General features: G+C 44.6%; 1 protein-coding gene and 1 long non-coding RNA gene across 4 annotated transcripts; one reads left to right on the plus strand and one right to left on the minus strand.

Moving 5' to 3' along the window:
• Window positions 1-262: 262 nt before the first annotated feature.
• Blvra (biliverdin reductase A) lies at window positions 263-26,233 on the plus strand. Of its 3 annotated transcripts, none has more exons than XM_006234894.5 (8): window positions 263-1,134; window positions 9,741-9,888; window positions 11,281-11,399; window positions 15,012-15,131; window positions 15,671-15,768; window positions 20,885-20,992; window positions 23,989-24,160; window positions 25,879-26,233. In XM_006234894.5, the coding sequence occupies exons 2-8, from the start codon at window positions 9,877-9,879 to the stop codon at window positions 26,135-26,137; spliced, it is 888 nt and encodes a 295-aa protein (XP_006234956.1). In that variant the 5' UTR covers window positions 263-1,134; window positions 9,741-9,876; the 3' UTR covers window positions 26,138-26,233. The 3 variants fall into 3 exon arrangements, with proteins under 3 accessions (XP_006234956.1, XP_006234957.1, NP_446302.2); XM_006234895.5 differs by having other exon boundaries at window positions 9,755-9,888; NM_053850.2 differs by lacking the exon at window positions 263-1,134 and having other exon boundaries at window positions 9,776-9,888; window positions 25,879-26,231.
• On the minus strand, window positions 15,300-23,992 carry LOC134486146 (uncharacterized). Its single transcript, XR_010064883.1, has 2 exons — window positions 23,825-23,992; window positions 15,300-21,377 (listed from the first exon to the last, which is right to left on the minus strand). It is a non-coding gene; the product is annotated as an uncharacterized LOC134486146 (long non-coding RNA).
• Window positions 26,234-26,663: the final 430 nt, after the last annotated feature.

Here is a 26,663-nt window from a genome sequence, read left to right on the forward strand (position 1 = left end):
GTTAAAGAACAAACGGTGTGAGCTGCCATGTGAGTGCAGGCCGTTGAACCCATGTGCTCTGCAGATGCAACAGGAGCTCTTAACCACTGAGCTCTCTCTCTCCAGCCCCTCATCACTCACTGAACCTAGGACTCACTGACTTGAGCTGTCTAGCCCACGGGATCTACTCATCCTTCCTTCCTCATTCCTACCCTTTATTTTGAGACAAGGTTTTAGGCAGCACAGGCAGGTCTTGATCTTCTTTGGCTCCCAACTGCTGGGAGTACATGTCTGTACTATCATACCCATGGTTACTATTATGTTTAAGGTCACTCTGGCTGCTAAATGGGTGGAAGATTACAGGGTGATCCAAGAGGGGTCAATTCTGACTTCTCAGATGGCAGATGATGGAAACTAGGTAAGAAGTGGTCAGACTCCCAGCTATGCTTGTAATTGTGCTCCATGCCCTGTCTGGAGTGAAGACATTTATCTCATGAGAAACAAAGAGGATTTTTCGTCACCACCAACCCCTTCATCAATCTTGTCATGGGGTAAAACAAGGGGGAAATGTTAGTCATCTTAGAACAGACTCAAGCCCTAAAGATCAAAGTGTCCTTCAATCCTCCTTTACTTTTCTCCATTACCCTTTAATTAAGTGATACACTTTCTCCCCCGCAGAGCACTCTTGATTCTCCTCCCAGGGCTTCTTTCCCATTCCCAGGGAGAGACCAGGCTGTTCCTGGGGAAATGCTGTTTCCTAGCCCTGAAGGCAGGGAGTCAAACACTGGTTTTCTGGAAGCTCCGCTCCTTAGAGAAACAAGCTTTTGTGTCAGATCCATTATGTTTGAACCATAAAACTAAAAAAAAAAAAAAAAAAGTTACAATATGGCGCAGAGGAAGCTGACGATGTAGCGACACCACATCAAACACTGCAAAAAACAAAAACACTGCAACTTCCACTGGCCCCACTGCAGCTATTAATCCTCCCCAATCCCCTGGCTGCGTTGGCAGCTGGACGCAGAATTGCTTGGCTAAAGCCCCGCCCATCAGTTGGGCAGCCAATCGGATCCCAGCAGCGCTCGGGCCGCTACACGTAGTGGAGAGTATACTGCACTGTGGGACAGCTGGAGCAGGCGGTGGTGGACCGCTCGTGAGGTGAGCTCTGACCCGGAAGGGAACGGGGTTGGGCGTTCGGTCTGGACGTACTGAGGCGGGAGGCCGAGGCTGACCGGGAGCCCCGTGCCACCCTTTCAGGAGCGCCCTAGGAGCCAGCTTCTCTCTGCAGGCCGGACAGCAGAGGGCCGGAGGCTCCCCTTAGGAAGCAGGCTTTCCTGAGTAAAGACTGTAAAGAAATGAAATCTCCACCTCTTTTTAAAAGTGCCGATGGGGGGTTGGGGATTTAGCTCAGTGGTAGAGCGCTTGCCTAGCAAGCTCAAGGCCATGGGTTCGGTCCCCAGCTCCGAAAAAAAGAAAAAAAAATGCCGATGGTTTCGGGCCTTGTAGATGAGACTGAAAGGTGCATCATGCACTGATTTGGGCGGGGGGGGGGGGACTGAGCCCCCGATTTGACAGTGTCCAATCCAGAATGAGAACTTTGAACTCTGACAGTTGAGGGTTTGCATCTGGAGTGTCTTTTATAACCTCTCCTAACTGTACTTTATTCTTTGAAAACTGAAAGAAAAAAGGTGTTGCAAGACCGTGTGAAGGTTGAATTCTAAGTTGCATGCTATCTTAAGAAATCAGAAATAAGTCTGAGTTTTGCTCCTACTTAAAAAAAAAAAAAATTAAGAGCCCAGTGGTGGTGCGGTACACCTTTAATTCCAGCATTTAGGAAGCAGAGGCAGGCAGGCCTCTGTGTTGAGGCCAGTCTGGTATACAGAGTTCCAGGTCAGCAGGGCTACACAACAAAACCTGTTATTCGCATGCAGCGGTGGATCCAGATATTTTTCTACTTAATGCTATATAATGCCAGTTTTCCATCTTGGAGCTGTTATTGGATTTGGGGTACAGTAGCTAACCTCTTGGTGCCTCAGTTTCCTCATTTGTAAAAGTGAGGGTAAAGATAATGCTTGTTTGGTAGGATGGTTATGTAAGGCCACAGTATGTTCAACATAAGACTTAATAAATATTAGCACTCACAGTGTACAATGCAAACTGTACTGTACTGGAAAGCCCCCCCCCCATAATGAAATTTCTATCATATTACTTCCAAGTATTTTTTTAATTTTTCTTATTGAACAGTTTAAGTTCTTATTGAACTAGAATACTAAAGATCATTTTTATTGTAATAGATTGCGTTAATAAATATACAGATCCCTTTCTTCCATTCTACATTCCAGAATATCACATACTGAAGTCAAATGGTAGGCAAAGCACTATCAAGGAGCTTCTGATAGCTAGAAAACTAAGAAATATGTGTGGCTAGCTATACTTGAACTTTTAGAACTAAGAAATTTTGCTGATACTTTCATGACCCAGAGACATAATTATTGTCACTATTTAGATGTATATAATCTAATACTTTTCTGTATAGCTATTGTATTTTACTCCATAGGTCTTGTTATAAACCAAGACTGAGGCAGGAGAGTTGCTGGGAGTGTGAGGTCAGCCTAGGCTGCAGAGTGTATTTCATGCCACCCTAGGTTACAAAGTGAAATCCTACCTCAAAAACAAAATTCACACACAAATCCTGAAAGGAGGAATTGTTGTTGGCCTTCATTGTAGAGAAATGGGCAGAGTTGAAGAAATCAGTGAGCTCCACGCTGCTCTGAAGGCCTAGGGGGCTCTCAGACCAAGGCTGGGGCATGCCAGAGTAGCCTGAGCCCTCCCATGCCTCCTTCAAGGCTGTAGCAACTGTAGCCAAATGCAGCTTTGTTGATGAACTGTTCAGAGAGTTGCGCAGGTCCTGTCCTCCTTTCTTCACTGTTGTTCAGTGACTCTGTATTGGCCAAACACCGTTGCCAAAGGAGCCATTGTCTCTCTGCCCCTGCAGTATGGGACTTCTCAAAGATAGGCTAAGCATGTGGTATCTGTTCGCTTTTTAAAGAGTATAATATTAAGGCTGGGGAGATGGCTCAGCAGTTAAGAGAACTGGCTGCTCTTCCAAAGGACCTGGGTTCAAATCTCAGCACTCACGTGGCAGTTCACAACTGTCTATAATTCCAGGTCCAGGGGACATAACACCTTCACACAGATATACATGGAAGCAGAACACCAATGTAAATAAAATATTTTTTCAAGATTTATTTAATGAATATGAGTACACTATAGCTGTCTTCAGTCACACCAGAAGATGGCATTGGATCCCATTACAGATGGTTGTGAGCCACCATGTGGTTGCTGGGAATTGAACTCAGGTCCTCTGGAAGAGCAGGCAGTGCTCTTAACCACTGAGCCATCTCTCCAATCCATAAATAAAAATTTTTTAAAAACATTATTTGTGTATATGTGTGTGTGCATGCGTGAGTGCATGTGTATGTGTGTTTATATATGTATTTGCCTGAGGATAACAAAACAAGGTGTCAAATCCCCTGCAGTTGTTATTACAAACATTTGTAAACTACCAGGGGTGCTGGAAACTGAATTTCTGATCCTAAGAACAGCAAGTGCTCTTAACTGCTGAGCCTGTCCAGTACCATCTCTCGTGTCGCAGCTGTTATTAAAGAAAACATGTTTTACCTGTAGGTCTTGCAGTTGTGGATGTTAGCATATTCTTTAACCACTGAGCAATATCCCCTGTCCTTAACTGGGGAGCTCCAAAAACATGTAATTATTACAGTTTTAATGTTAGAAACCAAAGCTAGATGCATGGGTATTTTGCTTGATTAGAAGTTTCCGTTCTTTTGGTCCCTCGTTTTTGAAGTATTGCTTGCTAGGGTCAGCAGGTTCCTACTGGTTCAAGAGGCTCATGGCTTCCTATGCTATCACACCAAGTAGTTGTAGCACAGGGAGGTGAGATCATGACTTGGAACAAGCCTAAGAATGTGGATGCTGAGCTGGGCGTGGTGGAGCATACCTTTAATCCCAGCACTCAGAGGGAAAGGCAGGGCAGATCTCGTTTGAGGCCAGCCTGAACTACAAAGGGAGTTCCAGGACAACCAGGGCAATACAAAGAAATCCTGTCTTACAAAACAATACAAGACAAAATAAAATAAAATAAAATAAAATAAAATAAAATAAAATAGGAACATGTATGGGACCCCAGAATATCTGGATTCATTCAAATCAGCTTTTTGGAATAAAAAGTTATTTCAGTTACCAGCTCTCTTAAATATAGATATGCTCTTCTATTTTAAGCTACAGTGAATATATTTTAAATATATATTGAGACCTCCATTACTCAGTAAGGGTAATGGCCAAGCCAGCTCAGTCATTCAATGGGGTCTCCAGGGAGGGTGTGAGGATTGAAAAGAAAAACTCCAGCCAGAGCTGAGGCTGAAGTGGGTTTATTTTTTTCTGTCTGCGTTCATACCATTAAGAATGAAGTCAGTTCTAGGTCAAGGAGCAAACAGGGCAATAAACAAAGTCCCTTGGTATTCAGGGTCTTACAAGGGGATCAAGATCTTGAGCCTACTTCCTTGTCCTAGTCCAAAGTCAAATTCTTGCCAAATTTCTAAAAAGCTGCACCAAGAGCTCTTCACAGGGTGACTGGCTGATATTACCTCATCTAATAGATGTATGTATCAATAAATCTAGATTACACATGGAAAGGATGAGAGATTTAAGTCTTCTCACGTAACATGAGGATCCTCTTTTCCATCTACTTACCTGGCAATGACAGGATTCCATCCTTTTTTTTTTTTTTTTTTTTTTGGTTCTTTTTTTCGGAGCTGGGGACCGAACCCAGGGCCTTGCGCTTCCTAGGCAAGCGCTCTACCACTGAGCTAAATCCCCAACCCCGGACAGGATTCCATCCTTAACTCTACTGTAGAAAGTAGGCCCTTTGAAATGAAGATGGACTAGCAAATAGGCCCTGAATCAGATGAGAGGGGCTGGTGTGGAAGACTGAGGAGGAGCTATTCCTGGGGAGTTGGATGGCTGAGGTAAGAGCGAAGGCATTGTGCCCTTTTTGTATTTATGCACTTAGGCCCTGGAGGCCACTAGCTTCTTGGCTTTGACGAGTTGAGCCTCAGCCTCGTTTTCATGTATCTATCTGTCCCCCTAGGAACAGAGGAGATGCTAAGAACTCCCAGTTAACCAGACCAAGCCAAACACTTGCAACTGAGTCAAGAGAATTACAGAACAGTGTGTCAGCACTAGAGGAGCCATCTAAGCCAAGCCTGTTGCAGGATGTTTGAACACAGTGTGAACTCAGAGAGATTGTGTTAGTTATTGCAAAAACCTGTTTCTAGCTGTATGGCTCAGCCTTAACACACACCTTTAATCCAAGAGCTGACCGCATAAATACTGTAAGCAAGATTAAATAAAATCAACCAGAGGTCAAGAAGAGGAACAAGCAACCAGTTGACAGGAAGTGAACATAGAATTGTTAAGATAAAAAACATAGGGCTGGAGAGATGGCTCAGCGGGGGCTGGAGAGATGGCTCAGCGGTTAAGAGCACTGACTGCTCTTCCAGAGGTCATGAGTTCAAATCCCAGCAACCACATGGTGGCTCACAACCATCTGTAACGAGATCCGATGCACTCTTCTGGTGTGTCTGAAGACAGTGACAGTGTACTCGTCATATATAAAATGAATAAATAAAATCTTAAAATAAATTAAAAAAAGAAAATTGTTTAAAAAAAAAACATAAAGAGGGAGTCAGGAGGGTGGATACAGAGACACAGGACGTAGAAGGAAGGGACATTAAGTTTGAAGGGGTTTTTTGAGAAGGTGTGAGGGAGGGGCATTGCTTCTGGCCTGAGGAGGATGGTCAGCTAGGTGCTTTCTCTGCCTCTCTGAGCTAGCAGGCTTTACCCTGGCATCTGGCTCCCTGGTCTTCAATGGTAAAATCAGACAGCGGCCCTTTTCGCACGAGATATTTGCATTGCTCCGTGTTACGTATATAAAAATAGATCTGAGGATAAGTCATTCACTGAAAAGAATCAAGGGATAGATTCTTTTTTTTTTTTTTTTTTTTTTGTGGTTCTTTTTTTCGGAGCTGGGGACCGAACCCAGGGCCTTGCGCTTCCTAGGTAAGCGCTCTACCACTGAGCTAAATCCCCAGCCCCAAGGAATGGATTCTTAAAGAATTATAATTTCAGCTGGGCAGTGGTAGTGCACACCTTTAATCCCAGCTAAGAGGCCGGCAGACCTCAGAGTTACAGGACAGCCAGGGTGACACAGAGAAACTTTGTCTCGAATCACAAAAAACAATAACTCTTTGATATGCATTTAATTTTACCTTATGAACCCTATTACTTGTTACTAATGAGGTAGACGTGTTTATTTATTTTTGCCTGTTTCATGCTTTGCTGAAATTTGATACAGAGAACATCTTCAGTGCTGTTTAGACTTGATAGGTATTTTGATTTTATAATCATCTATTCTGAGATCACTAGTTTGCAAAGGCACATTGGGAATTCTGTCCTGATCCCAAGACAAAAGTCACTGAACATTTTTTCTTTTCTTTTTTTTTAAGGATTTATTTTATATAAGTACACTTTATATAAGTACACTGTTGTTCTCTTCAGACACATCAGAAGAGGGCATCACTGGGTCCTATTAAGTCAGTTATGAGCCACCATATGGTTGACCCCTTGGAACTGGAGTTACAGCAGTTGTCAGCCACATGCGGGCACTGGGAATGCAGTCAGTGCTCTTAACTGCTGAGGCACTTCTCCAACCTCAGAGTCTCTGTTTGTATGGGAGCTGTTATTTCAGTGTTACATATAATTCTTCACTTACCCCGAGAGGATGAGACCCCAGGGCCAGGGCAATGGTAAGAGTGCCTCAGAACACCCTTTCCTCCCTTCTCAGCCCCTTGGGTACACAGAGGCAGGAGATGGAGGGGCCTTTATGCTCATTCTCGTCACCTATGGTTACCCACCTGTCCTGGTAAAGTAAATGTATCTCGGGGTCTAAACAGTGAACAAAACCAGCTCATCTTTGCAGGATTCCCCTCACAATCCTCATGTTTCCCCAAGGCTGGCTCCTGATCGCAGGTGCTCAATCTAAGATCCTGGTGGAAGACATCATTCCATCGCTCCCCTCTGCTCTAGGAGTTCTGTGTCAGCACCTGGAACCCAGGATACACACTTAGCAGGCCAGCCGAAGAGTCTGTTGAAGTTTGATGCTGCTGTTATATAACTTTCTTTTTCTGTTTCTATTTCTCTTACTTTTCCTACCCTCTGCTTATCTGGTTTTTCCTTTTGCTTTAATGTAGAATATCCGAAAAGACTGCCTAACAATTCCTTTATATAGAAAATTCAGGCCAGTTATGGTGGCACATGCTGGTAGGATTTGCTGAAGGAGGCAGAGGCAGGAGGAACTCAAGCCTGGACTTTACATTTAGGCCAGTAAGAGCATTGACTTCTCCTCCAAAGGTCCTGAGTTCAATTCGCAGCAACCACATGGTGGCTCACAACAATTTGTAATGGGATCTGATGCCCCTCTTCTGGTGTGTCTGAGGACAGCAATAGTGTACTCTTAACATAAAAGAATAAATAAATTTTTAAAAATATTTTTAAAAAATTAGAAAGAAAGAAAATTCAGGTCCTGTGGGAAGTCAGCTATGAGGGAGGAATGCTATGCTTTGCTTATGTCTATAACAGAAATCTACATAAAACCCATAATCTCTGAGCTAGAAGTTGTGGAACTTCTGTGCATCATTTCTGTAGAGACATGTCTTTAGCTGCTTATCCAGGACAGTAATGGACCATGAATATTTAGAAATGCTCATCTCTAAGATACACAGGCAGGATGGAATCCCAAGGAAGATGCTCACCAGCAGGTGTAGAGAAAATCCCAGCCTGTGTGCCATTCCTGGAGGGCAACAGTGGTGGTGGCCTTTGGGGGACAGGGACTGATGATAAAAGGGGTAGAGAAGGGGTTAGGGATTTAGCTCAGCGGTAGAGCGCTTGCTTAGCGAGCGCAAGGCCCTGAGTTTGGTCCCCAGCTCCGAAAAAAAAAAGGGGGGGGGGTAGAGAAAATTAGGGCCACATAGGATAGCTGTCCTAGTACGATTTTCAGTTGTAATAAAACTAGCCAGGAGCAGCTTGGAGAAGGAAAGGGTTTATTTGCCTTACATGTTATAGTCTGTAACAGTTCAGGACCTCCAAGACCAAGTTCTCAGCACAAAGCAGTGTTATTTGCCCCAGAGGAACAGAGAGAGCCGGGAATAAGAGAGAAAGACAAGAGAAAGAGGACAAGGGAGAAGGGGAAGTGTAGGGAGAAGGGGACAGGGGGTTTTGTTCTGGAGGGGAACCAAGAGTTGCCTCTGGAGAGAGACAGAAAACAAAGGTAAAGGAGGAAACCCTGTGTTAGGATGAGGTGTCTAATTTTTGTTGTTTTGTTTTGTTTTTGTTTGATTGTTTCGATTTTTGTTTTTGGTTTTTTTTGAGTCAGGGTTTCTTTGGCTGTCCTGGAACTCTGTAGACCAGGCTGGACTCAAACTCACAGATATCTGCCTGCCTCTGCCTCTCCAGCACTGGATTAAGCACCATCAGATGGAGATGTCTTATTTTAACTGGGCATGTTAATTAGGTGAGCCAAAGGAGGCTTTTGATTGTTTGACTTTGATATTTTGATTGCTGGACCTTGGGAGTCAGTCTCAGGAGGAGGAAGTGGCCATTTAGGAAACAGACTGTGTGGGCTAGCTTCAGGAATGTAGCAAGGCAGAGGGGATTGGGTAGAAGGGCACCGTTTGTCAGAGGTTTGCTATGCATGGGCTGGCTAGAGTCCCTTCACAGTCTATCAAAGGAAGTAAGGTCAGGAACGCAGAGGCTGAAGAAGCCTGGAGCCAGGAACTACAGCAGAGGCTGGGGAAGGCAGTTTCCTGGTTTCCTTCCTCTGGCTTGCTTCCTCTGGCTTGCTTCCTCTGGCTTGCTTCCTCTGACTTACTCAGTTGCTTTCCTTTTCTCCCCACCCCCATTCTTTCTCTTTTGTTTTGCTTTTTCAAAACAGGGTTTCTCTGTGTAGCCCTGGCTTCTCTGTAGACCAGGCTGTCCTAGAACTCCTAGATCACCTGCCTCTGCCTTCCAAATGCTGGGATTAACGTCCTGCACCACAAGGCCTAGTAGTTACCTTTCTTAGACAGCCTGTGCCTACCTACACAGGGTTGGCACTGACCAGTGTGGACTGCCAGTAGCAATTAGCAACGAAGAAAATGCCCTACAACATGGCCAAGGCAAATCTGATCTAGGGGCCTCAGCTGATGTTCCTATTCTAAGGCATGTTCTCCAAATTGCAGCATTTCCTACAAGAGGGAAGAAAAGGGTCACGAGGCAAACAAAATGTTAATGTGGGAGAAAACAGGAACTTTGAAATATTCTTGAGGGCCCCACCCAGCTGTGGGAAAAAAAAAGAAAATAGTTTGTGATCAGCCACAGTGCAAAAAAAAAAAAAAAAAAAAAAACTGGACTCAATGGTCCACTGCAAGCTGTGTGTGTGGAGGCTGCACCTATGTTATTGATTACCTCTGCTCCTTCTAATTAATTAACTCCTCACCTATACTCCTGTTTGTGAATTTTAAGCGACCCAATTAAATATTTGCTGGGTCACCGAAGTGGACTTTGGTACAGTTGTACTTTGTGTGTCCAGGGCTCCCTTTTGGGGTGTGTAGATGTCTGTGCATCACATTTATCTGCCTATCACACGACAGTTCCCTCTTCCTAGTTCCCTCTTGCGCTGTTGACATCGAAAGCTAAGTGAAAGCCATATCCATAGAGAGTTTGTGCCAGTGCCCCAAGATCCTGAACCTCTGTCTGTCTTCACGGACACTGACTGAAGAGACCGAGATGGATGCCGAGGTGAGTTGCCTGCAGGGACACCTCTGCTGCCATTTCCCTCTCAAGATTTTTCAAAAACATTTCCCCTAAGCTACCTTGCCTACTTGCTCATGGCTGTGGGTGATGGAGGAAACATTATCTCTCTTGAGTCTTATCTGTGCCTGCTACGCTGCCCCTCCCTCTCCCTTTCAGTTCCTAGCCATGGAGTAAGGGGTCTTCCTCTGCTGTGTGCTCCTGGCATGGTGGGTTTGCCCTCCAGGCCCATGCAATAAGGCCGACTAACAATCACCCACTTAAGATAGCCTCTGCCCGCTCCCTACACACCCCGAAGAGTTTAGAAACATTAGCCCAAGCAAACTTTTCCTCCCTAGGTTACTGATATGCACATGGCTCTGGGAGATAGAGGAGGCATTAGGACCTCCTGGGCTCTTATCCAGGTCCACCTCCCTTAAGTTAGTCCATGCAGCAGGGTGTGGACTGGAACGGGCAGGGTTCAGATATGTTGGTTACTTCAAATGTATGCTATAATCACAAAAAGCTAAATTACTATGGGGCATATTCTTCTGGAAGTTTCTTCATGATATGGCATTCTGCCCTGGTCACTTCTTGGATGTTTTCCTGTGACTTCCTGGGCCACCCACTCTAGCCACCAACCAGAAGCTCAGTTGCCCCCAGAGCTGTGGTGATCAGGTAGATCTGTCTGAGCAGGTCTTTCTTCTCCACTGCAGACCATGCAGTGGCTTACATCCCTGCCTCTAAATTCATAGTCTCTCTTTCATAATTATAATTGCTTTATATATGTATGTATGCATGCACATAAATGGAGCTGGGTTTAATGGACGTGGCAGTAGCTTCTGTATTTGGAGTATGTGTTGTAGTTATATAACTTTTAAAATGGACTTTTTTTCACTATAATTTATTTACATCTGTCCTCTAGTAGTATATTTAAAAGTACTGCTTAAGGTACCAGAGAAGAACTCAGCCATGGTAAAGACTTAAAACAACACGGGTCTTCAGTCTGAATAAAGAGACGTACGTGTTCCTGCTTGTCCTGGTCTGTCAGCCTCTTAGGACTCCCAGCTGATTAGTGCCCTTGTCTCTAGAGCCTGGGGTCAGATAGGGTGGAGGCACCCTATCGGGTTGGGTGTGACATATAGCAGAAGTCTATGGAAAAGTGGTTACAGATAGAGCCAAATGGGCAGAAGGCCTTCCACACAGACTGATGGGCAGAGCCCTTTCCCACTTTGCTTTGGGTCTGGTTCTCTGGAGTCTGAGACCTGGTTTCTGGGGTTTCTCATATGTCTGGGATTGCCAGCTTCCCTTGCTCAGAGCCCAACCTGGCCCTCTGTTTTGATGCACTCTATCACATAGCTGGACTGTTTTCAAACCCCACACTGGTCTTTGATATTTCAGCCAAAGAGGAAATTTGGAGTGGTAGTGGTTGGTGTTGGCAGAGCTGGCTCGGTGAGGCTGAGGGACTTGAAGGATCCACGCTCTGCAGCATTCCTGAACCTGATTGGATTTGTGTCCAGGTAAGGCCACTTGGCTTGTGCTCTGTGATTCGTGGGAATCGCAGTGGTAACCCCACAGGGCATGCCAGTGTCTCCAGAGAACCATGCAGAGTGGGCCCTGGGAACCCTCCAGTTTGGAGAGGACTGGGAGCTAAAGTCAGGGGCCTTGTTGCTGCACGCCCAGGGAGTGATGCCCAGTGCAGACCGCACACGGAGCATGAAATGAGCGTGGTGGTTACTACAGAATGTGCACAGTGAGTGGGGGGTATGTCTGGCCTGAAGGAAGTCTAGGCGCGTCATTCAGTCATTCTGTCATTCAGAACAGTCATGGGGCTTCATACCTTATATTCCTCATACCATTCTCAGCACTATTGCCAACCCCAGTTCCAGATGAGAAAACCTCAGAGACATAGAAAGATTCAGCAATCTTAGCAACCAGAAAACCCAAAATTACATGTAAAGACAAGTGTTCTTTTCAGGTGGGCCTGAACTTTCTTTTTATTTAAAAATTAAAATGTAGTTAATATGCAAATTATTAGGTCTCACTATGATTTTTTTTAAGCAAAATTTGTTTTACTTGCTTTTCTCCCCCCTTAACTTTCCATCTCCCTGCGTCCCTTGCTCTAAGTCCCTTTGGGCTTTTATGGCACTTTTCTGTGTGGATTTTTTCCCCACTAAACTCAATGGAAACTAAATTTAATCCTCTTCCTCCTTTCTTGCTTCATGGTCAGGTCTGCTCCTACCTACTCATCAGCTAAGCATCTGCAGTGTCAGGTTAATTATGAAGTAGACACAGGTACGGAGGAGTATGATGGCGGGGCAGTGACAGTTCAGGCAGATCTCTATTTCCAGTTGCTCCAGAAGAACATCAGATAATTCTTTTTTTTTAAAGATTTATTTTATTTATTATATATAAGTACACTGTAGCTGTCTTCAGATACACCAGAAGGGGGCATCAGATCTCTTTACAGATGGTTGTGAGGCACCATGTGGTTGCTGGGAATTGAACTCATGACCTCTGGAAGAGCAGTCGGGTGCTCTTAACCGCTGAGCCATCTCTCCAGCCCGATAATTTTTTTTTTAAGACGGTGTTTCTCTATGAAGTCCTGGCTGTCCTGGAACTCACTATGTAGGCCAGTGTGGCCTTGAACTCACAGAGATCCACCTGCCTCTTCCTCCCAAGTGCTGGAATTTAAGGCGTGTGTCATCACACCCAAACAGAAATATTTTCACAAATCACGAATAACCGCTGTTATTCATATGGTTCATATTTAGTATGAGGACCACACTCTCCCGGTTTGACTGACTTGGCATCAGAGAAAATGGTATGTGCTAGACTCTTAGGCTTTTCTTTCCTTGTCAGATTCAAGGTAGGAAGGTAGGGGCTGCATGCAACAGGGAGATCTGATAGTTATTACCCAGCACACCTCAGCGGACACTTGGCTGAGGGGGTATCTTTTTCTTAAGCCCTAGCCAGCCACTACAGTGCACGCCTTGAGAACTCCTCACACCCCTAGATCACAGGGAAGATGGCCCCTGGAAGCCCCACTCTACTGCATCCTGCTATTGTACTCTTGTTATATCTCCTCTCTGGGTTCTTTCTTCCCTAGAAAGCCTGTCTTGAAACCCTAGACTAGATGTGTTCCTCTGCTTCCCCAGTCTGCCGTCCATGTTCCCTCATAATTCCCACTTAGTCTTTTTTTCTCCATCTTTATTAAATTGGGTATTTCTTATTTATATTTCAATTGTTATTCCCTTTCCCGGTTTCCGGGCCAACATCCCCCTAGCCCCTCCCCTTCCCTTTCTATACGGGTGTTCCCCTCTCCATCCTCCCCCCATTACCGCCCTCCCCCCAACAATCACGTTCACTGGGGGTTCAGTCTTAGCAGACCAAGGGCTTCCCCTTCCACTGGTGCTCTTACTAGGATATTCATTGCTACCTATGAGGTCAGAGTCCAGGGTCAGTCCATGTATAGTCTTTAGGTAGTGGCTTAGTCCCTGGAAGCTCTGGTTGCTTGGCATTGTTGTTCATAAGGGGTCTCGAGCCCCTTCAAGCTCTTCCAGTTCTTTCTCTGATTCCTTCAACGGGGGTCCTGTTCTCAGTTCAGTGGTTTGCTGCTGGCATTCGCCTCTGTATTTGCTGTATTCTGGCTGTGTCTCTCAGGAGCGATCTACATCCGGCTCCTGTCAGTCTGTACTTCTTTGCTTCATCCATCTTATCTAGTTTGGTGGCTGTATATGTATGGGCCACATGTGGGGCAGGCTCTGAATGGGTATTCCTTCTGCCTCTGTTCTACACTTTGCTTCCCTATTCCCTCCCAAGGGTATTCTTGTGTCCCCCCCCCCCCTTTTTTTTATTGTTTTTCTTAGATTTATTTATACACCAGAAGAGGGCACCAGATCTCTTTACAGATGGTTGTGAGCCACCATGTGGTTGCTGGGAATTGAACTCATGACCTCTGGAAGAGCAGTCAGGTGCTCTTAACCGCTGAGCCATCTCTCCAGCCCTTCTTGTTCCCCTTTTAAAGAAGGAGTGAAGCATTCACATTCACATTTTGGTCATCCTTCTTGAGTTTCATGTGTTCTGTGCATCTACGGTAATTCGAGCATTTGGGCTAATATCCACTTATCAATGAGTGCATACCATGTGTGTTTTTCTGTGATTGGGTTACCTCACTTAGGATGATATTTTCCAGTTCCATCCATTTGCCTATGAATTTTGTAAAGTCATTGTTTTTGATAGCTGAGTAGTATTCCATTGTGTAGATGTACCACATTTTCTGTATCCATTCCTCTCCCACTTAGTCTTTTTGTTGGTGGCGGTGCTGCTGCCTATGTATGTGTGTCTCCATGCTCTGTCAGAATGTGAGCTCATCCTTCGTTCGTGTTTCCTCCCACAGTGCAGCACACAGTAGGCAAACAAGAAGTGTTGGTCAAATCTAGCAGTGTGCAGTGGGTAGCTTGCAGATTCCGGCTTGGCTGAAGTTGCTGTTGTTGGTCCCGTGTTGCTCTGTCCTTCCAGGACCACTCACTCCTCAGAGCTTTTGCACTGGGGCCTGGTACAGGATGGCCTGGCTCTCGCTCTTTCACTACCCTGTTCTCTGTCATAGCGATAGTCCCACTGCTCAGCTGTGGCAATTGTGGCCTCTCTGGGCTGGTTGTAATAGAGGAGGGATGCTTGTTTTTCTCCTGATGGTCGCTAAGCCTTGAATGTGAAGGAGTTTGGAGTATATGGTAGTTTATACCAGGGTAGTGTGAGTGTGAGGTTTGGCCTCATGTGGTGGTCACAGTATTTCATCAGGAGCTTAGTAGGAAATGACCGCAAAAACCCTTTTGCATGAAGTACTAGGATCTGGTTCTTTTTATTTTAGAGAAGTAACTTGGGAGAGTTCTGGTTTCTATAGAGTATTAGTGGCCATGTTGGCTTCTATTCCAGGTCTCCTGAATTCAACCGTAATGCCTCTTGCTTTCCTTCCTCTACAATGGAAAATACCCAGGAAATAGAAAGGAGAAAACTGATTTCTTACTTTCTAAAAGCTCATCCTTGGGCATTGTTGGGAGGGGAGGAGAAGAGTACAGTTCATTTAATATAAGGTCTGTCTACTTTTAAGACTGCTTGTTATTCTGAAACAGACGAGAGCTTGGGAGCCTTGATGAAGTACGGCAGATTTCTTTGGAAGATGCTCTCCGAAGCCAAGAGATTGATGTCGCCTATATTTGCAGTGAGAGTTCCAGCCATGAAGACTATATACGGTAGGTTTCCTGAGAGATGGCTTCGCTGTTAAGAGCACTGACTTCTTCTCCAGAGGTCCTAGGTTCTATTCCCAGCAACCACATGGTGGCTCACAACCATCTGTAATGGGATCCGGTGCCCTCTTGTGGTGTGTCTGAAGACAACTGCAGTGTACTAACAAAAAAAAATTCTGTCTGGGGCTGGATGTGGTAATGCATGCCTTTAATCCCAGCACTCAGAAGGCAGAGGCAAGCAGAGCTGTGAGTTCCAGGACAGCATGGAGTATATAGTGAGACCCTGTGAAATAAACCCTTTTATCCCAAAGTTGCTTTCGATCATAACGTTTATGCCAGTGATAGAAAGAAACCCAGAGTTTAAATATTGATGAATAGTGAAATGATCTTATAACTGGACAAGCTTGGTATAGATTTATTTTGCAAGGCTCTCGGCTGTTTGCTACACTCTGCCACGGGCTCTTGTGCATTTGCAGACTCGTGTCCCTACAGGGCATCTGAGTGTTTATCTGAAGTGTCCTTTCCCCATGCTTTTGTTTTCAAAGGCAGTTTCTGCAGGCTGGCAAGCATGTCCTCGTGGAATACCCCATGACACTGTCATTTGCGGCGGCCCAGGAGCTGTGGGAGCTGGCCGCACAGAAAGGTGAGTGTTCTCTGACTCTAGTGTGGCCTTGCCACACCTCTGCCTCTTGAGTTTCTAGGCTTTTCCAGTAAGTCGCCCTATGTGCATCTGCTTGGTCCTGAGTTCCCCAGCTCCCCCAGGCCCCAGGCTGTGGATGCACAGGGAGGTGTGAGGTGAGAAGAGTGCAGAGGACTTTGTGGACTCTTGACTTTGTTCTAATGAAAACAGTGGACTGGTTTCCACATGTCATAGTGGCATGATGTTGAATTTTAGTTGTACCTCACGTACTTACTGTTGTTTTTGTTTGTTTGTTTGTTTGTTTGTTTGTTTTAACAAAATCTCAATCATTGGATTTTACCAATGAAGACTTGGAAGCCAGGTACTAGGTTAAAAGCCTACTAGCTCAGAGACATAGAGAAAGCACCTAGATGACATTCTCTTCAGCTGATATCCTAGAATGAATCCTCTCTAAAAATCTCCTACAAACTGAATGTCCCTCCCTTCTACTTCCTGTGTGTCTCTCTATCCATCCTCCTGACTTCCTCTTACTCTCTATGGTTTTTCTATAATAATCCTATGTTCACTTCCTGTCGACTGTATAGGCTTGTTCCTCCTCTTGACCAAGGTTGACTTTTTTAAATCCTGTTGACAATATTCGAGCAGAAAGCTCTTAGGTTAGGTGTGTGTTAAGGCAGAGCCACACCACAACTAGAAATAGGTTTTCCCAGTAAATAACACAATCTCAGGGTTCACAGTGTGATCAAACATCCTGCAACAGCTTACTAATGGAAAAGTTCCCACATCGGAGTAATTGGTTGTCTTATAGGTATACTATATAGTTTCCTTGTTACACTAATTTAATAAGTATTTATTAAAGATTCACTAAATGCTAGGAAACTCTTAAACACACTGTTGTGTTTAGTTCTCATAAAGTTTGGAGATTAGAGATCTTTGTTTGCTGAGGTTGGTGATTTATGAAAAATAAAAGGGGGAGATTTACGTCCTCAGACTGGTGGAAGTCTAAAGTCAAGCAGCTATATCCATTTGTTATCTGAGAGTTTCTTGTTCTCTGTGTAGCAGATTAGAGAAATCCAAGGTCCTGATGGTCTATCTTCTATTTACCTATCCTACTGTAAGGCTTTCTCCTGAGTTTTCTAATTGGGTTTTTAAGTTTTCCAATTCTATCTTTATTTTAGACTGAGTTCTCCTCAGTATTTCTGATTCTCTACTGGATCCCATTTTCAATCCTGATTCTTGTCCTTTTGTTCAGACTTACGTCTGTGTCCTTGTCTGTCACTCAGGTGTTTGTTGCTAGGCTCTTCAAATTCATTGAACTGTTTGCCGATAGCTTCTTTTTTATTTATTTTTACTTTATTTGCATTGGTGTTTTCCTGCCTGTATGTCTGTGTGAGGATGTCAGATTCCCCAGAACTAAAATTATGTCTAGACAGTTGCAAGCTGCCATGTGGGTGGGAATTGAACCCAGATCCTCTGGAAGAGCAGCCAGTGCTCTGAGCCACTGAGCCACCTCTCCAGCCCTGCTTGTGTCTTCCTTAAACTCTATCACTGGTATACATTTGTTTGTTCTTTTCCATCTGTGTCCTGTGACCGGAGAGAGGCTCAGCTGTCAAGAGAAATGGTTGCCGTTCCGTAGGACTTAGGTTTGCTCCCAGCCCGTGTGGCAGCTCATAACCATCCAGTCACAGGGCTTTTGATATCCTCTTCTGAACTCCACACATGTGGTACACACACAACATACATGCGCTCAAAGCTCTAGTACCCAGAAAATAAAAATAAAGGTAAAAAAATGTTAACCCCTGGGATCCATTTAAGTAATTGTCACCAGAGAAAACTTCTGTAGAACCGCCGGCTTTTCAGGGAGGACATACTGTCTTAGCCTTTCATATTCTGTTTTTTTTCCAGTGAGACCTGGGCATGTGGACTTCCCTTGACTGTGTGTCTAGTATGAGATTCAAGGCTGCCTCTGTTGAATGAAACTGTTTTTTTTTGTTTTTTTTTTTTGTTAGTGCCAAAGTTCAGGTGATTTTATATCAAGTATGAGGATTTGGTTAATACTTCAGGTTCAGGGTTGGTTTTGAACGGGAGGAATGAGATAATTCCAATTCAGTGGTAAGCAAGACAGCATTGGTAAAAAAGCAAGTGATAAGAAAGCAGTCAAATGGGGCTGGAGAGATGGCTCAGTGGTTAAGAGCACTGACTGTTCTTCCAGAGGTCCTGAGTTCAATTCCCAGCAACCACATGGTGGCTCACAACCATCTGCAATGGGATCCAGTGACCTATTCTGGTGTGTCTGATTACAGTGACAGTGTACTCACATACTCACATAAAAATAAATCTTAAAAAAAAGAAAGAAAGAAAGAAAGAAAGAAAGAAAGAAAGAAAGCAGTCAAATGGAATATATTAGCTGGATCTGTTCGGCCTGGTAGGCAAGATGTGCTCCCAAGCTATGCCTGGGAGTGAGGATGGCGTGGATGGGATCTTGGCCCCTAAACAGGGTATCCAGACTGGCAGATCGTCTGTGCCACCAAAGCAAGGCCTGCAGGTTAGGTTCCAGGACGCACCAGGCTGAGTTGTGCACAGTTGTGTGTGACCTGGTTTAGAACTGGGGTTAGAGAGAGAGCCGGCCGGCAGGCTAGGGTCCAGAGCATGGGCTATGCGACCTAGACTAGACCAGGCTGGATGTGGCAAGGATAGGAAAGAGTCTATTGGACTAACCAGACTGGATTGGTGACAGGACGTGGGACGCAGCCTAAGGCTGGGAATGGCTCAGTTCAAGGGACTCATCAGATTGGACTGGTGCACCGGATGTCCCTTCTTTTAAAATTGTATTCAGTGACGGGCTTCTCCTTTCTTCCTCCCCCACCTTCTGTAAGACTGGCTTCTCACATTCCACATGGTGGACGGCATCACCATTTTCTCGTCTGTACCAGCTCATTTCAGTTTTGCTTAACATAATACTTGCCAGGCTCACTCCCACTGGTGGGAATTGCAGGACCTCAGCCTCACTGCGGAAGAACTGTGGGCAAGCACCACAGTTGATTTGTCTCCTTGACAATCCATTTTCTGTGGACTGCACAAGTAGTAACAGAATTGGCAGGTCATGGCTGGTCTATTTTGAACCCTGTGAGGAACTTCTACTGTATTTTCCATAATGACAGTAAGTTAGGAGCCATGCTAGCAATGCTACTGTAGGGGTCACCATTCCTTCAGCTCACATCCTCGCCAGCATCGTTTGGCCTTATTTTTATAATAGCCATCCTAAATGGAATGCGGTGATATTTCATTTGTGGTTATATTTTCCATTTCTTTAATGATAAATGCTGAACATTTTTCCCTGTAGTCCCTGGCTACTTGCATGGCTTCTTTAGAGACATTTCTATGTATATTGCCTAATTTTAAATTTTTATTACTATTTCCACTTTTCCTGGTGTGTGTGTATGTGTGTGCATGCGTGTGTGTAGGGATGTGTGTGTATAGAGATGTGTGTGTGTAGGGGTATATACATATGATAGTACCCCATACTGAATCTGTATTTTATAATTTTAATTCATTTTGTAGGCGGTGTTTTATTCTGTCAGTCGTTACACATGTTAATTTGCTGTCATGTCTGGTGTGTTGTTTGGCTTTTGACGTCTGTACTTTTGTGTCTTACCTAAGGAATCTCGCCTAGTTCAGTTACAGCGATTTGAATAAGAATTAGGCTCCAATTTGAATACTTGGTTTCCAGATAGTGGCTCTTTCTGGAGAGATTTAAGAGAGAAGTCTGGAAGTTGGTGATTGTATAGCCTTCTCCTAACCCTATTCCCGTTCTCCCCGACCCCTCTTTCCACTTCATGTTTTTGATTTAAAATGTGCTTGCTCACTTCCTGCTTTGTTGCCACGCCTGCTGCTGGGATGGAATCCTAACTCTCGCTCAGTTATCATTTGTGGTTTTTCACATCGAGAGAACCAGTGTTCGCAAGCATTTACCATGTTTCCATGTACTGTGTCCTAGTTTCCGAGCGGATAGTGAGTGTTTGCTGATTCACTGTGAGTGTGTTTTGATCAGTAGGTAGCACGGTATTTCGCATGTGGTCATCCACTGTCACAGCATCAGTTAGTGAAGAGGCGACTCCTTCATTTCAATGGCAGCAGTTCTTCATGTGATATTAAAAGCACAGGGAAAGTAAAAGAACTGACAAGTGTGAAGGACTTTGATGCGTCAGAGGAAGGACTGAGTAATGTTCAAAGGGGCAGCCTTTGTGAAGGAAGGCTGCACATGACATCACTGCGAAGTCTAACATTCGGATCTACAGGATTTCACCACCGAAGAACAAACCAGACAGCCTGACTGAAAAAGGGCACTCTGTGGAAATTCTCATTTTCCAAAGTGGCAAACAAATAAAACGTCGCCAGTTCCTAAAGAAATGCTAATAAAAACTCCAAAGATCCCACAGTCACTGTGATACTGCAGGGGTCTCCGTGACCACCAGGGCCAGCAGCGCAGTCATTCACGGAAGGTGAAAAGGTAGCTCAGCCCAGCGTAACTGAGTACATGGTTTGGTTCAGACTTCAGAGTCTGACCCTGAGGGAGTAGTTTATTTTTGGCACATTTAAACACTGCACAATTTAGTGAAAAATTCCTAGTGATAATTAACTCAAAATTCCATGTGTACAATAAAGCTTAAAATAGGACTATACCAAACCACAAAGATAGGCTCTAAAGATTGACTACATGTGACACTTTCCACAAAGATAGGTGCTATAGATTGACAAACTCATGATAAGGGTCTGGGCACGAGGTCACCAGGCATGTCGATGTCTGCTTCCAGCATCCTGGGCAGATAACATTCCTAGTTCCCCTTATCTATGAGCACAAGAACCTCCATGTGTCCCACAGATAGCTAGTATTAACCAGAAAGATGAGTTTTCACAAGGATTTGGAGATGTTTGGAAGCTATGCACATTACTGTCGGGCGTGGTATGTGAGGGTAGAGTGGCATAGACCGTGCACGTGCTCCGGATACTGTTTGTGGCATCCTGTATCTTGTTCTGGAGGGAGAATGGCATAGCCTCCAAGCACAGAGTTGGCTGTATACCAGGTAATGGCCACCTTTTATTCTGCTTGTCCCAATAGGGAGAGTCCTGCATGAGGAGCACGTGGAACTCTTGATGGAGGAATTCGAATTCCTGAGAAGAGAAGTGTTGGGGAAAGAGCTACTGAAAGGGTCTCTTCGCTTCACAGGTCAGTGAGGCACGGTGGTCACAGGGGAGGCCCCAGGACCGGGCATCTTCTCTACTAAGATCGCTGGCACAGAAACTACTCCAGATTAGAGTTGTTACCTGGGCAGTCTTCCTCACACTGCTTCTATAGTATCCTTTCAGGTCATCAAACTGGGAAAGTCAGTAAGCTATTGAAGGGGAAAAACAAGAAGCCATTGAAGAGAGCTTTGTGCAGACCAGGAACCACATAGACCGCAGTTCCTCAGCATAGCTGTACACACAGTCTGTCCACAAAGAGACGAGATTAAAGGGTCTGCTCAGGGGTGATTCCCAGCATCGGATTACAACTGTGTAGAGCTCCAGTCCCAGGTCATCTGACAGGGTCTTTATGTGGTGCACAGACATACCTACAGGCACAATACCCATGTGCATAAAAAAAGAAGGAAAATTTTCAAGAAGGGATTAGACCTAAGGCTTGGTTCACTGACCACTTTAATAAGTATTTTTAAATTATCTTTAGAGAATTTCATGCAAGGACAATAAAAACATCTATATTTGTAACTTTTCTAGTTAGGACAAAACGCCTGTCTCAGCAGCTTGAGGAAGTGTTCATTTAGTGCTGTGGAGGGGATAGTACAGTCCACCGTTGATGGAGAAGCCCTGTGGCGGGATGTTTGATTGGTCAAGAAGCAGAGTGAGCAGAGTGCTGGTTCTTAGCTCCGTTTTCTCTTCTCCACTTTTATTCAGCCCAGGACTTCAGCCCTTTGTTGGCTCAGCCACTTTGCTGATGGCTCTTCCTCAGGTTAAAGCTCTTAACTCCCTTAAAGACACACCCAAAAGTGTGACTCCAGGTAATTCCACCTCTGACCAAGCTGACCGGGGAGATTGATTGCCCATCACTCTGTTTTTATCTTTCCTTAATGAGATTCAATTACAACCTGACTTAAAAGGTGACCCTTTCAGGAGCGGAGAGGAGGAAGCGGGGGCGAAGAACTCAGGAATGGGGGGGGGGGAAGAACCAGGAATGGGGGTACCATTTGGAATGTAAATAAATAAAAATTCTAATTAAAAAAAATCCAAGCTAAAAAAAAAAGGGGTGAGTCATAAATCTCAAGGACGATTCTGTCCTGATCTTTCAGGCAGTTTTTCTTGGTGATATTTGAACCAGGGCTGGAAGGGGGTTTAGGGTAGAGAGAGACAGGCTCTGGGCTCAGTCCTTATCATTGCAGAAATGAGATGAAGCAACTTAGCCGGAGATTATTTTCTTGTAGAATGCTGTAGGTGGAAACTTTCCAGAAAGGACTGGAAGTGGCTGTTTGGAGAGGGGACCGTTTCCATACAGCTTACACAGAACAAAGGGAGCATTTACTGTCTCTCCCTTCACCAAATTACAAGGACATTGGCTATACCAGTCATTCCTCTGGAGTAATCCGGGTTTTTATGCCAGTCATTCGTTAAGTATTAACTGTAGGTAGCTATCTAGATCTTAGGGGAGTCACTTTCTATTGACTTCTCTCTGGTCCCCACTCAAGCGTACTTCCTTACCCTAGGACTTTTATACAGGAGATCCTTCTGTGTGGAAGGGCATTACTAAGTGGTAAGAATGTCTTCTGGCTTGAAAATCACGTGAGAGTTTTATATAATGGTATAACTATTAACTTGAGCAAGAAACTGTGAGAACATGCCTTTGACCCTGTTTATCATTACCACTGTCCTTGTGATATGGGTAAAACACCACCCCAGAAAGGCAAGTAGTTAGACAAAGGTGGCCCAGGTGGGACAGAGCCGGGCTGGGATTTCACTGTGTGGCTCAGGCTTTTGTCGTCTGCAGCAGATAAAGGCGAACGCAGAAGGAGCCTGTGGACACTTAGTTCCCGTCTACTGAACTGTTTGCTTTTACTCCTCACCTGCTGCTGCTTTAGAACATGCTCGGCATTTTCAGTGGGAACGCCAAAGGCAGAGAGTAGATTTGGTTACAATGTCACAGATAGAAGTCCCTCAAACTTAGGGTATGTTCAAGATTGGGAGGGTAAGAGGTAAGCGCTGTGATAACCACACAGAATTGTCATGCAGATTCCCATGTGGAGTGTGCTTTTTATAAAAACATTTCCCGAGACCAACATTCTTGGTATGGAATTAGACTAAATGTTTTCTTTATACTTCTGGTTGTCATGGTAACATCCTCCTCCTGCCATCTGCACAGGCAAGACTTAACAAGAATCAGAGTCTCAAAGGCTAAAATGTCTTAGTTCTTCCATTTATCAAATGTCTTTAAATCATTTATTGAAAATATAAGTATTTATATATATGAATATTTATTTTCACATGTATGGATATTGGATTCAGTATATTAAAAAGAGAAATCTAAAATATTTTTAAAACATTTCTTTTTCTGAGCTGGAGGGATGCTCAGTGGTTAAGAACACTGGCTGCTCTTCCAGAAGGCCTGAGTTGATTCTCAGCAACCACGAGGCGGCTTATGACCATCTGTAAAGAGATCTGGCGCCCTCTTCTGGCCTTCAGATGTACATGCAGAGAGCACTCCTACATTAAACTTTTTTTTCTTAGAAAAAATTTGTGCTTCCCCTAACTTCTCTCAGCTCCTCCCACCATATCTACCCGTGTGTGTGTGTGTGTGTGTGTGTGTGTGTGTGTGTGTGTGTCTCCCACCCTCCCTCCCTCCCACTCTCGCTCCCTTTCTAAAACAGACAGAACAATTCTCTGGCTACATTGACCCCTGTTGTTTGTTTGCCTTACTTTACTAACAATATTGAATTTTAAAAAAGAAAATTTTCAAAAATTTAATTAAAATACTATTTTTTTAAAACAAAAGAAACATCTTCCATTTACTCACCTTGCTTTCCATCCTTTCATCGACCCCCGTACACACATGCGCCATGAAGCAGGAGGTCCTCCTTTCCTTCTATCTCTCAGCTGGCCCCTTCCGCAGCTTCCCTGGTATGATGTTTGTGAGACAGTTCCTTCCCCGACTCTCACAGCGTTTGTGGTTTCTTCCAGCTAGCCCACTGGAAGAAGAGAGATTTGGCTTCCCTGCGTTCAGCGGCATTTCTCGCCTGACCTGGCTGGTCTCCCTCTTCGGGGAGCTTTCTCTTATTTCTGCCACCTTGGAAGAGCGAAAAGAGGATCAGTATATGAAAATGACCGTGCAGCTGGAGACCCAGAACAAGGGGTGAGTCGTGAAGAGCAGTGAGAGAGAGATTTCTTAACATCCTCAGGCATTGGTGAGGGCGGCTCTGAAGAGAGCCTGAAAGACCATTGCCAGGCATTCCGACCAAAGACGGGTGCCTGCTCTGTGGAGAGAGAACGCTGTTCATGTTGTCTTTCACCCTGTGTACCCTCTGAGGTGCGAAGGAACAAGTAAGTCCAGTTGCCATTGCATAGATAATGGCTTATAGAAATAAAGCAAGTTGCAAGTAATTAAGTTATGTAAGTTATTAATTTAAGCTTTAGTTCACTTATCTTTCCATCTATCATAGAGATAGGATGTGACTGTGTTGTCCAGGCTAATCCCAAACTCTAGGCTCAGGCAGTCCCTCTGTCTCAGCCCCTTGAGTAGTAGCACACAGAAGCTTCTGCCTTTACCACCATTGGATATTTTCAGTTATGAGGAAACTGAGACACGAGAAACACATTGGTATTCTGTGTGGCCTCAACACCCTGCTTTTTGTAAGGATATATGAAGTTGTCTTAAGTAGATAAAACTGGAATAAATCGAATTTATTTTTATCTAGAATTGAAGTAGAAATAGTGAATATGTAGCCCAGGCTAGCCTTTAATTTACTGTAGATGATGTAGCACACCTCACAGTCAAGAATCTCACACTTGAGCGAGGCTTGCCCGTACCCCAGCTTGAACTTTGCAAAATACGCATGGGGGCTACTTTATGGATAAAGTTTGATCAGCTTTTTGTTACCTTCCAATATTCAGTGACATATTTGCTTGAAGTCACAATCAACTAGGCAGAATTTTGTATTTTCTATGGCCAGATATCATAGCTCAGATAGATAGATAGATAGATAGATAGATAGATAGATAGATAGATAGATAGATAGATAGATAGATAGATAGGTGATAGGAAGAGGAAACATAGGTAAAGGAGTATCTTGGAGACAGCTGTGAGTCGTGTCAGGGAACTGAAGTAGATACAGAGTTGCCTTGCTGTCAGCAGGAGGGCATTGCTATCCTAATGGCGAACAGGTGACACGAGGAAATAAATGCTTGGCTGTAGTAAGACTGGAAAAGTCACTGTAGCCTTTGGGTGCTCTGGTGGTGCTGAGCCACCACAGAGAGGCAGCCTGTCAGGGAAGGTGAAGTCACATGAAATCAGGAGTACCTACATGTGTGAACATACATGTGGAAGCTGGAGGTTGAGGCTGTTATCTTCTTCCTTGACCATTCTACTCTATTAACTGAGACAGGGTCTTTCCCTGAATCCAGACCTTGCAAATCCCATGCGTCTGGACAGCCAGCTTCCCTGGAGTCCTGTTTCTGCCTTTTGAGCTCTGGATCACAACGGGGCCACCAGGCAGGTACAGCTTCGTGTGGGATCTCAACTCTGGCCCTCACGCTTGTACAGCAAGCATGGACCTGCGTCCCTACATCTCTCCAGCTCTGCGCAGTGTGACCTTTCCTTCTTTTTAAGATTTGTTCATTTTATGTATGAGTACACTGTCACTGTCTTCAGACGCAGCAGAAGAGGGCATCACATCCCATTACAGATGGTCATGAGCCACCACTCAGGACCACTGGAAGAGCAGTCAATGTTCTTAACCACTGAGCCATCTTTCAGCCCTCCAATGTGATTCCCCACCACCACCAATGTGATCCCCCCCACACACACACACACCAATGTGATTCTTAACATGAGGAATTTTTTTTTCTTTGCAGTCTGCTGTCATGGATTGAAGAGAAAGGGCCTGGCTTAAAAAGAAACAGATATGTAAACTTCCAGTTCACTTCTGGGTCCCTGGAGGAAGTGCCAAGTGTAGGGGTCAATAAGAACATTTTCCTGAAAGATCAGGATATATTTGTTCAGAAGCTCTTAGGCCAGGTCTCTGCAGAGGACCTGGCTGCTGAGAAGAAGCGCATCATGCATTGCCTGGGGCTGGCCAGCGACATCCAGAAGCTTTGCCACCAGAAGAAGTGAAGAGGAAGCTTCAGAGACTTCTGAAGGGGGCCAGGGTTTGGTCCTATCAACCGTTCACCTTTAGCTCTTACAATTAAACATGTCAGATAAACACAATGAGAATAGTGTTAATGACTGTGTTGGGGTGATATTTGTGTCTGGACCATCCTGTGGGAATAAGGAAAGAACCTTCTGAGGTCATGGGTCATAGCTTAGTTTCATTTTGTTTTGCTAGTATCAGCCCTGTGGGGAGGGTATAGCCAAGCTCTATTCACTCCTGTGGAACAGCTTGAAGTCATCCATGTTCCAAACCACTTGCCTTGAGCTCCAGTCCATCCTGTGGGAAATGTGTCTGTCCCTCATAGTCACTAGTTGCTGGCAATCCTGTCTTACTAACCAGTGGGTAGGAGTTTTGGTGGAAGGCCACCAACAATAACTAGTGACAAGAATGTGAAGAAGAGGGGTTGGGGATTTAGCTCAGTGGTAGAGCGCTTGCCTAGCAAGCGCAAGGCCCTGGGTTCGGTCCCCAGTTCTGAAAAAAAGGAAA

Source organism: Rattus norvegicus, chromosome 3, assembly GCF_036323735.1.
Source record: "Rattus norvegicus strain BN/NHsdMcwi chromosome 3, GRCr8, whole genome shotgun sequence".
In the NCBI taxonomy this organism is placed as follows: Eukaryota; Metazoa; Chordata; class Mammalia; order Rodentia; family Muridae; genus Rattus; species Rattus norvegicus.

What these genes read in the sequence shown, in the direction of transcription:
- Blvra (XM_006234894.5), top strand. An exon ending in CTGATTGGATTTGTGTCCAG is followed by an intron (nt 11,400 to 15,011) that starts GTAAGGCCACTT and finishes ATTCTGAAACAG; the next exon opens with ACGAGAGCTTGGGAGCCTTG. An exon ending in AGGGTCTCTTCGCTTCACAG is followed by an intron (nt 20,993 to 23,988) that starts GTCAGTGAGGCA and finishes GGTTTCTTCCAG; the next exon opens with CTAGCCCACTGGAAGAAGAG.